At 39.6% G+C, this 13,426-nt stretch overlaps 1 protein-coding gene across 1 annotated transcript in view; it reads right to left on the bottom strand.

The window, feature by feature from the left end:
- The window catches only part of LOC126252303 (uncharacterized), a 259,042-nt gene that overhangs the window by 29,598 nt on the left and 216,018 nt on the right, over window positions 1–13,426 (bottom strand). Inside the window, exon 9 of the mRNA XM_049953185.1 lies at window positions 2,251–2,295. Coding sequence (XP_049809142.1) covers window positions 2,251–2,295 — 45 coding nt within the window. The remainder of the gene's footprint in view (window positions 1–2,250; window positions 2,296–13,426) is intronic.

The following is a 13,426-nucleotide window of genomic DNA, read 5'->3' as shown; positions in this document are numbered from 1 at the left end:
CTTAATGATTTTACAAGGAATTTTTGTCAGTAGCAGCAAGAATAATAATTTTTGATAGATACAATTATGGTACCATAAAAGTGCACAAGCAGTGCAAAAATAATAAATACACACAAAATAAACCTCACAATTGGGGCTTGAAACTTTTCATTCAGGCAGGTGTGTCTGGGATGTTTTTGATCTCCTTCCATACACAGCATGCTGATGGACACTTTTAATGAAATCTCTCCACTGGCAGATGAGAAGGATCTGCTGAAATGAGGGAAAGGAAGCTATGGATCATGGAAGATATGAGTAATCATCATGAGGTGATACTTGTAAGATTAGTGGACAACTGATTAATATGCTTGGCACATTCCTTTTCCCTTAATGAAGTTTTTTCCACTGTGAAAAAATAGTGCCAGACAGAAAAGAACAAATCAAGCTGCTTTGTCCTTGTATCATAAAGCAGTACAACTACACTAGGTGATCAAATGTATCCGAACACCTAGGCTGCACTGAGGAGAGGTGTCGATGTCGGTCGCTGAGGCCTGGCACGAAGTCGGTGTTCCAAAACATCCCAAAGGTGTTCTATAGGATTCAGGTCAGGACTCTGTGCAGGCTAGTCCATTACAGGGAGTGCAAGCCAGTCCTTTACATGGATGCTATTGTTGTGCAACCACTCCACCACAGGCCGTGCATTATGGACAGGCGCATGCTCATATTAAAAGATGCAATCGCCATCCCCGAATTGCTTTCAACAGTGGGAAACAAGATTGTGGTTAAAACATCAATGTAGGTCTGTTCTGTGATAGTGCCATGCAAGACGACAAGGGATGCAAGCCACCGTCGTGAAAAACATGACCACACCATAACACCACTGCTGGCTCTAATAAATACACTGGCACATGATGTTCACCGGGCATTCGCCATACCCACACCCTGCTATCAGATCGCCACATTGTGTGCCATGATTCATCACTTCACAAAAAATTTTTCCACTGTTCAATCGTCCAATGTTTACACTCCTTACACCAAGTGAGGCATGATGTGTGGCTTATGAGCAGCCGCTGGACCATGAAACCTAGTTTTATCACCTCACACCTAACTGCCATAGTAATTGCAGTGGACCCTGATGCAGTTTGGAATTCCTGTGTGATGGTCTGGATAGATGTCTGTCTATTACACATTACGGCCATCTTCAACTGTCGGCAGTCTCTGTCAGTCAACAGAAAAAGTTGGTCTGTACACTTTTGTGCTGTACATGTCCCATCACATTTCCACTTCACTATCACATCAGAAGCAGTGGACCTAGGGATGTTTAGGAGTGTGGAAATCTTGCATGCAGACTTATGACACAAGTGACATCCAATCACCTGACCATGTTCAAAGTCCGTGAGTTCTGCGGAGCACCCCATTCTGTTCTCTCACAATGTCTAATGACTTCTGAGGTCACTGATATGGAGAACCTGGTGAATAGGTGGCAGCACAATGCAACTAATATGAAAAACATATGTTTTGGGGATGGCCGGATACTTTTGATCACGTAGTGTAGTGTGTAAGATGATGATGATGATGATTATTAGTGTTTTAGGGCGCACAACAGCGAGGTTATCAGCGCCCGGTAGTGTGTAAGAGAAGTGGATTTAGCAGACATGCCGCCGGAACTTAACAGAGTATCTTCGAACAGTAGACTCTGTCATTTGCAGCTTTTTGGCTACATTCTGTGCAAAGTAAATGCATGGCTGATTTACAATACGTAAACATTGGAAAATATACATCTTCATATTGATGCCATATGTAGCTTGATGAATGTTTGAAAGAAAGAAAAAAGGGAAAAACCTGGGAGATGATCATTTGACATTTTACAGACCACCTCCACCACAGCAGATGAAGGCAACAGCCCTTTCCTACGTATAATGTGCGAGACTGGTCATGATCGCTGGCCTGAAAACAAACCAACAGGGCAGTGCAGAACTGGATAGTCAACTGTTAAGTTGATATTATTCTGGAAAAAAATTATTGTTTCAGATGGTTTCAGGCCAGCTGATTACAAAAAGTTGTAATTTGCTCTATTATGAGCAATGTTACTTACTAGTAACATTTTTTAGAAAAAAGAAAATAAATTTATAAATTCACCATTTATTTTAAAAAAGTTCACTAAAATAATTCCTTCCTTGGTATTTTACAGCAGTGCCAAATAAAGGATTATGACAACACTGTTAGCAGTTCCTTGCTTGATTTGCATATCTGTTAAAGCAAAGCTCTTACCTGGCATGCATAGGAAGCAGAATCTGGCAACTGCAGGCCCCTGCCCTGAGAACAAATTCAGTGGTCATGCATCCCATGCATATGTATCTAAAAGCAAAGTGAATGTTGTCTAATTTTAATATAGAAAACTACAATGGAAATGTCATATTTAATTAACCTTACATTACTGCTGAAATACTATTTTTGCAGGCATGTTGGTTAGAGATGCACTACCCAAAAATCACAACAATAGGGGGTAACTAGTCACACCTACTGAGGCCTTCTGCTGTAAGAATGCAAAGTGACGTATTCCTCTGAAAATAGTTACAGCTAATCATGCTCTTTAAGTAATTTACAATACTGGGTATAAGTGAACAATTTCAATAAGGAAACCGTCAAAATTACATTACCTTATCATTTTGAAGTTAAACGAATTCTGTGGAACATCAGTTCTGTCCGCCATCTGTCTGTTAACCATCTAACACTGTCCAGAATTTATTCATTTAACAGACTCCATATCATAAAATCTACATTACAAAAACGCAAAGTAATTAAGACAAAACATTGCTTATTAAATTTGAAAGTCCTCGCTATAGTAGGTTTACTACTGTTAATGTCAGTGTAATTTTCTTAATATTGTTGTTACTTTAAACTACATATGAGAAATTTAAAAAAGCTAATGGTAGGGGATAAATATTAAAATGCAGATGTTAATTTTATAGCTCCTCTGCAGAACTGACAATCCTTCATCAGAAGCTGATCATTTTAAAATTCCATTCATATCCTGAATTTCTGACACTCTTATGATATACCACCAAGAATAGTTTATTCATTCCTAAAATATTTTCAGGACTTTTCGTTTTTATTATTTCATTGCTCAAAAAAATGGATATTATGAATGTCAGTAACATTTTAATTGGTTTTATTAAAAACTACAATGATTTTAAAATGAGTTAGATTGCACAATGTTTGTTTTTGTGGGTTCTGCAAAATATTTTTTATTATAGATTGCATATATTTTAAAATGTAAAAAACACTGTGTTTGTACTACATAAACATCCATTTTCAAACAAAATCAGGAAGCATCAGGCATAGTGCTATTATGTTCCACTTATTGTGTAAAAGTTCATTTGCTGTTCACTCTCTGCTATAGTTTTTCAAATGCAAATATTGAGTTGACATTCTGTAACTGATTTCACAATGCGTATTCATTAGAAGTCCCATCCACAGCAAATACGGACTATAAGACGCACTTTTTTCTTTGAAAAATTGCCTCCAAAATTCTGGTGCATCTTATACTCAAAATTAATATAAAAATGTCCAGTGTTTGATTTAAAATTCGAATCAATCTTAAAACTGGTCATATATTCAATGCCACAGGAAACCTATCTATATCTGGTAACAATGGATTCCACTGGCAGCAGCAGTACACCAATGCAGCGAACATGAGTTGTGGGGATTCACAAGCTTCCCAACATGATCTCCTTCCTGCTCCATCATAACAAACACTGAAAATTGTCTAGCCTATGATGCATAATTGCAGTCTACGATGGCACTGAACTTGAACTGAAAGTGATTTGTGTTAGCAGTAGAAATACAATATTTTTGTTAGTAGCTGGTTTCATAATGGAAAAAAAAATGATATTCATATGATGCTGGCTAAAAATTTAAAGTAATAACACATGCAGAACAACATGGAAACAGAGCAGCTGAGCCGCATTTTGGCCCTCCACCAACAGGGGGAAAAAAATAAAATAAAATATATAAATTTGCAGTTGGTGGGCTAGTAAAGAAGAACTGAAAAATACAAAGACTACGCAAATACAGGACTGAAAGCAAAATGTCCAAAACTAGAAGATGACATACTGAAATGGACTCTAGAATACCCTCCAAAAGGCATTGGAATTAATATAAAAATGATTCAATTACATGCTTGTAAGCTAAGGCTACGGTGGAACTTAACAGACTTTAAGGGTAGAGATGTTTGGTGGTACAGGTTTATGAAGTATAATGGATTTAGCATGTGAACCAAAACCAAAATAACTCAGAAAATGCCACAAGATGATTAAGAGAAAATGTAACCTTTCCACTGCTTTATTATTCAACAGTGAAAGAAGCCAGTGTGGAACTAAGCCAAATAGCGGCTATGGACAAAACTCTTCTGACATCTGATGAGCGGAGTAACAGAACTGTTGCCATGAAAGGTGCTAAAACTAACTCTAAAAACAAGTGGACATGAAAAAATGCATTACACTGTTGTCCAGTCATGTTGTGCTGACAGTACTAAAGTTAATACAATGATCATTTTCAAGTACAAAACAGTGCCAAAACCTTCTGAAATATTGCCAAGTGGAGTTCTTCATGTAAATGACAAGGGTGGGTGGACGAGGCTGCCGTGAAATTATGGATTAACAGAGTGTGGGAGAAAAGGAAAGGTGCTCATTGAAGAAGAGTTTTCTTCTTGTGCTAGATCAGTTTAGTAGTCATTTGAAAAATAATGTGAAAGAGAAATTGTGATAGGGAAATACAGAGCTTGGTGTTATTCTGGGAGGACTTATTTGACAATTGCAACCTCTTGATGTCCCAATAAATAAACCATTTAAGGAGTATATGAGAGAGGAATGGAACTAATGGATAGTGGATGAAACCAAATATGAATTCATGCCGAAGGGAGCTTTAAAATGACCTACAATCAAACATGTATGTTGGTAGGTAAAACAGTTGTGAGACACAAAATTGTTGTGACATCATCATTAAATCTTTCAAGAACTGTGGCATAGGTAACACCCACAATGACAGTGAAGGCCATCTTATATATGAAGAGGGGAACGATGACGAGGAGGAGGAGGAGGAGGAGGAGGAGGAGGAGGAAGAAAGTTCAAATGACGATTTTCAGGAATTCTAAAGGTCTGTTTGGTTTTATAAAACAAGACCTTTTTGCCTGGCTATGCAACCTAATAACAAAAATGTTATTTTTAGAAAAAAATTGCTTAAGAATTAAGGCAAGTCATATAGCCTGTAGCCTCTTGTAGTAAGTAAAATACAGTACATGCAGTCAGATAATGGTCGGATGTCAAATATGAATATAGTGCACTACTATGTTATTACTTTAAATGCCCTATTTCTTTACTTTTTATGAACTATATGATAAGGCAAGAGCTATGGCTATCAACATGCTGCTTTTGCTCCCTATATATGAGAATAAGCCATGTTTGGAAGCCATGAATCACCATATTTTATGGACTAGGACACTAGGGACTATAAGATGCTACAAGCTATAACATCCACACTAATGTTTAAGCAATTCTTTTAAAAAAAAATAACATTTTACCATTTTTATTGTTAGACTGCAAAGCCAGATGTTAAAAAAATTCTTAGTTTACAAAACAGAACTTACCTTTAAAATCCCTGAAAAGTGTCTTCTTCTTCTTCTTCTTCTTCTTCTTCTTCCTCCTCCTCCTCCTCCTCCTCCTCCATCCTCCATCATCCATCATCCATCACCCATCATCCTCTTCACATGTAAGATGGTCTTCACTGCCATCGAGAGCATTACTTATGTCGCACTTCTTGAAAGAGTTAACAATAACATCTTTTCTCGCTCTAGACCATGACTGTTTTATCTACTGACACACTTGTTTGATAGTAGGTCGTTTTAAAGCTCCCTCCAGCGTGAATTCATGTCGGGTTTCATCCATCATCAATTTATTCCATTCCTCTCTCGTATACACTTTAAATGGTTTATTTATCGAGACGTTAAGAGGTTGCAATTGTGAAATAAGTCCTCCCAGAATAACGGCAAGCTCTGTATTTCCTTGCCGGCCGGTGTGGTCGTGCGGTTCTAGGCGCTTCAGTCTGGAACCGCGTGACCGCTACAGTCGCAGGTTCGAATCCTGCCTCAGGCATGGATGTGTGTGATGTCCTTAGGTTAGTTAGGTTTAAGTAGTTCTAAGTTCTAGGGGACTGATGACCACAGATGTTAAGTCCCATAGTGCTTAGAGCCATTTTTGTATTTCCTTGTCTCAATTTCTCTACTAAAATGATACAGAACAAGAAAAGAAGTCTTCTTCACTAAAGCACCATTCCTTCTCTCTCACACTCTATTAATCCATAATTTCATACCAGCTTTGACCACCCAACCCTCATCATGTATGTGGAGAACACCACCTGGTGGTATTTCATAAGGTTTTGGCATAGTTTTGTGCTTGAAAATGATCACTGGATTAAGTTTAATACCATCAGCACAACATGAAAGGACAACAGTGTAGTGCATTTTTTTCATGTAATGGAAGACAGTGTTAGCAACCTTTTGACTCCCCGCAACTTACATCTGTCGGATTAGTGCACTGCTGCTGCCAGTGGAATCCATTGTTGCCAGATATAGATAGGTTTCCTGTGACATCGAATATATGGTTATTTTTAAGATTGACATTTTCATATTCATTTCGAGTATAAGAAGTGGTTTTCACAGTCTTTGTATCCTGCCATTATAGTGTACGCATTTGTGCTGCAACCAAGCTGTCCAAGCAGTCTTTTTCCCTGTTTTGAGCATCCAGAGATAGCCATGTCAATGTGTATGCTCTGACTTGTAGTATACAAAGGTAAACAGGTGGTGTGGTGACTTCTGAAACCCATAACAATGAAATTATTCTGTGCAGTCTATCTGCTCATTTGCTGTTGCCTCTTCTCCACTGTTGGCTGTCAACTTTTTACAATCAGCAATAACTGACAGTTAACCCTGTCATCAATGCGCAGTTGTCCTACGTAGCTGAACCTGGTAACGGTAATTTTCTCTAAATCAGGATGTCCATAATATGCCCTTTACACACTGGCATGTGTAAAAGTCAGGGTCCACACAACCTCTCAAATTAAGTGTCCCAAGAGTAAAGCACTCAAATCCTGGTTACAATGAAACGTGAAAATCCCATGTATAGCATTGAAACGTGAAAATCCCATGTATAGCACTTGACAGATTGAAGACTCAGCACACTACAAATATCCTGAACTGCTTAATGAGCCGAAATGTGCACGACATGTATGACTCAGTTTGTCAAAGAATGTAGAGACAAGCTGAAGACAACTTCAATTTTCAGTCCTCTGCTTCAGTTTGCTACGTCAAATGAAACTGGCCCAGTTTTCTTGCAAGAGGACAATTATTTCTTTCTGCACATATCTGAATATCAAACCCCCTTAACAAGAGTCAACACACAGTTCTTAGCTGCCAAATTCAGTCCAGCTGAGGACTTTCTTGATAAGAGTTATCTAAATTTGGACAAACTATACCATCACATGTGTATGACTGAAAATAACAAATATTTCATAAAATTATCCAATTGAATTTACAAATCAGCTGATTGGTAATTTGGCTTAAAGGCAATGAATTAAATTGTTTTTAAATACATAGACAAAGCTACATGCAGTAGCTTTGCCTATATAAATACAAACAATGTCATTCATCAACTTGATAAGGCTGCAGGACACTGAATTAAGGATGATTAAAAAGCAGATAAAAGAGATATAGATAATGAAAATCCACAAAAATAGCATAAAAAACTAATACCATGGGGTAGCTTCACAAGAAGGTTAGTTAGAAGATATAAAATATTCAAAGTTACAATATTGCAGTCCACTACATTGCATCCATGAACCATGGACCTTGCCGTTGGTGGGGAGGCTTGCGTGCCTCAATGATACAGATAGCCATACCGTAGGTGCAACCACAACGGAGGGGTATCTGTTGAGAGGCCAGACAAACGTGTGGTTCCTGAAGAGGGGCAGCAGCCTTTTCAGTAGTTGCAGGGGCAACAGTCCGGATGATTGACTGATCTGGCCTTGTAACACTAACCAAAACGGCCTTGCTGTTCTGGTACTGCGAACGGCTGAAAGCAAGGGGAAACTACAGCCGTAATTTTTCCCGAGGGCATGCAGCTTTACTGTATGATTAAATGATGATGGCGTCCTCTTGGGTAAAATATTCCGGAGGTAACATAGTCCCCCATTCGGATCTCCGGGTGGAGACTACCCAAGAGGACGTCATTATCAGGAGAAAGAAAACTGGCCTTCTACGGATCGGAGTGTGGAATGTCAGATCCCTTAATCGGGCAGGTAGGTTAGAAAATTTAAAAAGGGAAATGGATAGGTTAAAGTTAGATATAGTGGGAATTAGTGAAGTTTGGTGGCACGAGGAACAAGACTTTTGGTCAGGCGAATACAGGGTTATAAATACAAAATCAAATAGGGGTAATGCAGGTGTAGGTTTAATAATGAATAAAAAATAGGAATGTGGGTAAGCTACTATAAACAGCATAGTGAACGCATTATTGCGGCCAAGATAGACACGAAGCCCATGCCTAATACAGTAGTACAAGTTTATATGCCAACTAGCTCTGTAGATGACGAAGAAATTGATGAAATGTATGATGAGATAAAAGAAATTATTCAGATACAGAAGGGATCGAAAATTTAATAGTCATGGGTGACTGGAATTCATCAGTAGGAAAAGGGAGAGAAGGAAACATAGTAGGTGAATATGGATTGGGGCTAAGAAATGAAAGAGGAAGCCGCCTGGTAGAGTTTTGCGCAGAGCATAATTTAATCATAGCCAACACTTGGTTCAAGAATCATGAAAGAAGGTTGTATACATGGAAGAACCCTGGAGATAGTAAAAGGTATCAGATAGATTATATAATGGTAAGACAGAGATTTAGGAACCAGGTTGTAAATTGTAAGACATTTACAGGGGCAGATGTGGACTCTGACCACAATCTATTGGTTATGAACTGTCGATTAAAACTGAAGAAACTGCAAAAAGGTGGGAATTTAAGGAGATGGGACCTGGATAAAATGACTAAACCAGAGGTTGTACAGAGTTTCAGGGAGAGCATAAGGGAACAATTGACAGGACTGGGGGAAAGAAATACAGTAGAAGAAGAATGGGTAGCTTTGAGGGATGAAATAGTGAAGGCAGCAGAGGATCAAATAGGTAAAAAGACGAGTGCTAGTAGAAGCCCTTGGGTAACAGAAGAAATATTGAATTTAATTGATGAAAGGAGAAAATATAAAAATGCAATAAATGAAGCAGGCAAAAAGGAATACAAACGTCTCAAAAATGAGATCAACAGGAAGTGCAAAACGGCTAAGCAGCGATGGCTAGAGGACAAATGTAAGGATGTAGAGGCTTGTCTCACTAGGGGTAAGATAGATACTGCCTACAGGAAAATTAAAGAGACCTTTGGAGAAAGGAGAACCACTTGCATGAATATCAAGAGTTTTGATGGAAACCCAGTTCTAAGCAAAGAAGGGAAAGCAGAAAGGTGGAAGGAGTATATAGAGGGTCTATACAAGGGCGATGTACTTGAGGACAATATTATGGAAATGGAAGAGGAGGTAGATGAAGATGAAATGGGAGATATGATATCGCGTGAAGAGTTTGACAGAGCACTGAAAGACCTGAGTTGAAACAAGGCCCCTGGAGTAGACAACACTCCATTAGAACTACTGACAACCTTGGGAGAGCCAGTCCCGACAAAACTCTACCATCTGGTGAGCAAGAAGTATGAGACAGGCGAAATACCCTCAGACTTCAAGAAGAATATAATAATTCCAATACCAAAGAAAGCTGCTGTTGACAGATGTGAAAATTACCGAACAATCAGTTTAATAAGTCACAGCTGCAAAATACTAACGCGAATTCTTTACAGTCGAATGGAAAAACTGATAGAAGCCGACCTTGGGGAAGATCAGTTTGGATTCCGTAGAAATGTTGGAACATGTGAGGCAATACTTACCCTACGACTTATTTTAGAAGAAAGATTACGGAAAGGCAAACCTACGTTTCTAGCATTTGTAGACTTGGAGAAAGCTTTTGACAATGTTGATTGGAATACTTTCTTTCAAATTCTGAAGGTGGCAGGGGTAAAATACAGGGAGCGAAAGGCTATTTACAATTTGTACAGAAACCAGATGGCAGTTGTAAGACTCGAGGGGTATGAAAGGGAAGCAGTGGTTGGGAAGGGAGTGAGACAGGGTTGTAGCCTCTCCCCGATGTTATTCAATCTGTATATTGAGCAAGCAATAAAGGAAACAAAAGAAAAGTTCGGAGTAGGTATTAAAATCGATGGAGAATAAATAAAAACTTTGAGGTTCACCGATGACATTGTAATTCTGTCAGAGACAGCAAAGGACTTGGAAGAGCAGTTGAACGGAATGGACAGTGTCTTGAAAGGAGGATATAAGATGAACATCAACAAAAGCAAAATGAGGATAATGGAATGTAGTCGAATCGAGTCGGGTGATGCTGAGGGAATTAGGTTAGAAATGAGACACTTAAAGTAGTAAAGGAGTTTTGCTATTTGGGGAGCAAAATAACTGATGATGGTAGAAGTAGAGAGGATATAAAATGTAGACTGGCAATGGAAAGGAAAGCGTTTCTGAAGAAGAGAAATTTGTTAACATCGAGTATAGATTTAAATGTCAGGAAGTCGTTTCTAAAAGTATTTGTATGGAGTGTAGCCATGTATGGAAGTAAAACGTGGACAATAAATAGTTTAGACAAGAAGAGAATAGAAGCTTTTGAAATGTGGTGCTACAGAAGAATGCTGAAGATTAGATGGGTAGATCACATAACTAATGAGGGTATTGAATAGAATTGGGGAGAAGAGGAGCTTGTGGCATAACTTAACTAGAAAAAGGGATCGGTTGGTAGGACATGTTCTGAGACATCGAGAGATCACCAATTTAGTACTGGAGGGCAGAGTGGAGGGTAAAAATCGTAGAGGGAGACCAAGAGATGAATACACTAAGCAAATTCAGAAGGATGTAGGCTGCAGTAGGTACTGGGAGATGAAGAAGATTGCACAGGATAGAGTAGCATGGAGAGCTGCATCAAACCAGTCTCAGGACTGAAGACCACAACAACAACAACAACAACAACAACAACATTGCAAGCACGTCTAAAGGACCATAGCTAATACTTCCAACCAACACAGGCACTGCAGTATTGAATGTATCCACCGATACCTGGCTTGTGACTTCTGATTAAATGTCTCGCCTGTACGGGAATTACAGTAAGTGTATGAGAGCAGCTTAATGACACATGGAGGATGACATGTGGAAATTTGGATCAGGCCAAGATTTGTACGCAGATAGACAAAATGGTTACAGCAACTGCTCACAACAAATGGGATATCCAGATTTGAGATGTATCAAAGCATGAAAAGATCTGACAAGCTGTGCACCAGAGGAGCTGTTTGCTTAGTGACTTTTCATTCCTTATGAGATGCCATGAAGAACTTATGGTGCTGAAAATCAGGTAATGCATCACTTCGACTCAGTGGCAGCCAGAAGAATCGAGTAACATGCCAGCCTAGCCCTGCTACAGGGGAGAGTAGGCCTTATGTGCTGGTGTCTGGACTCAGATAACAAAGAACTGATCTACACCCACAGCTGGCTAACCAGCTTAGTTCCTGGACGTAGGACTGGACTGACGGTGTCACTCGGGCCACTGTGGACTCCGCATAGGTGAAGGTCACCGAATCTCAAAACATTGAAATTCAAGTGTATATCACGGAGACCATCTTCCGATGCTCTGCACAAGTACCATCTATGTCACAGCCAAGCAACTGGATGAGGAAAAGGTTTCACTCCGTAAGAATGATTCAATTTTGCACCTATTCCTCAATTCGCATCTGTCACAGACATCAGCACCAAAGAACAGGCAGCTGTAACATTTTCACCTGAAGCAGCTGAAGACGTGGTCACAAAACCTGTCGAGCTCTCGTGCAAACAAAATGTATGAAAGCGAACATCTGTAGTGGGGAGAGGATGCCCGTATTGGACTTAAGGCAGTGCAACTGTAGTCCTATCTTACCATGATTACACCGAGAAGATGAGAGGTCTGCTAGAAGACAGTGCATATTGGATGACTGACATTGACAACACCAACAGAGTGGAGAGGAAGACCATGGCAGTACTCTAAGAACCTAGCTTGCCAGACAAAGCTGTTAAACAGTTAATGACAGAGAGCTCTGTTTTCACCAAGACTTTATGGACATATGAAGATTCACAAATATGGGGAGCCTTTACGCCCCATTGTTAGCAGCAATGGTGCCTGAACATACTCACCCATTAAATACCTGAAAAATACACTTAACCCTTATATCAGAAAATGTTCACATCGTATTCACAACTCTGTAGATTTTGTTGGGCACTGTAACTAATTTAAGCTTAAGGATTCCAACATCATTGTGAGTGTTGATGCTGTCTCTCTTTTCCTACAGAATGTCTTACTGGAATCCTTGGAAATTACTGGCCACAAATTTTACATATAGACGACCATCATTTACAGGTATGGCTTTCTGATGGTGGTTACTATGAGCAGACAGAAGGAGTAGCCACGGATAGATCACTTTCACCAGTTCTCGCTTAAGTATATAGGCAACATTTCAAAAGGGAATTACACCAATGGAAACCTATCCTTTTTTCTGGTATGCTGATGAAACCTTCTCAAATGGGCACAGAAAAGGGACTAGCTGAATGGTTTCCCCATGCATCTCAATTCCATACACCAGAACTTCAATCTTACCATGGAAGTTGCAGTGGATGAACTTCCCCCTTTTAGTAATGGTACAGGGTACCCTCCACCACGCACTGTATAGTGGCTTGTGGAGTATCTATGTAGACGTGCATGGATGTTCTGGCCAAAAGAAGAGCAGATGGCACATTGGGCCCACAGTATGTACTGTAAGGAGATGCACAATACCCTATATTTACATGTGGACAGTTGTACCACTGGGCACTCTCCAACAATGAGAGCTTACTCCAAGAACATGAACATCTGAGAATGGTTTTCTGGAAGAATGGCTACACACAGAGTGGCAAATTCTGAGAGCCCTAAGACCTACACTGACTGCACAACTAGTGGAAACAGAGGAGCAACTTCAGGAGGATGTGGCCTTAGCATTTATGCAATTTTGTGATGCCTTATCCAGAAAAATAAGATGATTTTTTCATTACACCAAGTGAAGAGTGCCCTCCACCCACTAGCTAAAACATGAGCACTGCTTTGTAGCATCAAGGGTGACCTCTGACTATTGCAGTCCACGGTCTATCTGATACCCCGCCAGTGTGGCTTGAAATACATAGGTCAGACACTGTGCACTGTATAAGATCACTGCTGAGAACACTGAGGACCAACGGCACA

Source organism: Schistocerca nitens, chromosome 4 (genome assembly GCF_023898315.1).
Source record: "Schistocerca nitens isolate TAMUIC-IGC-003100 chromosome 4, iqSchNite1.1, whole genome shotgun sequence".
NCBI classification, from domain to species: Eukaryota; Metazoa; Arthropoda; class Insecta; order Orthoptera; family Acrididae; genus Schistocerca; species Schistocerca nitens.
Note: the sequence above shows the minus strand (reverse complement) of the source record. Positions and strands in the feature narration are given on the sequence as shown.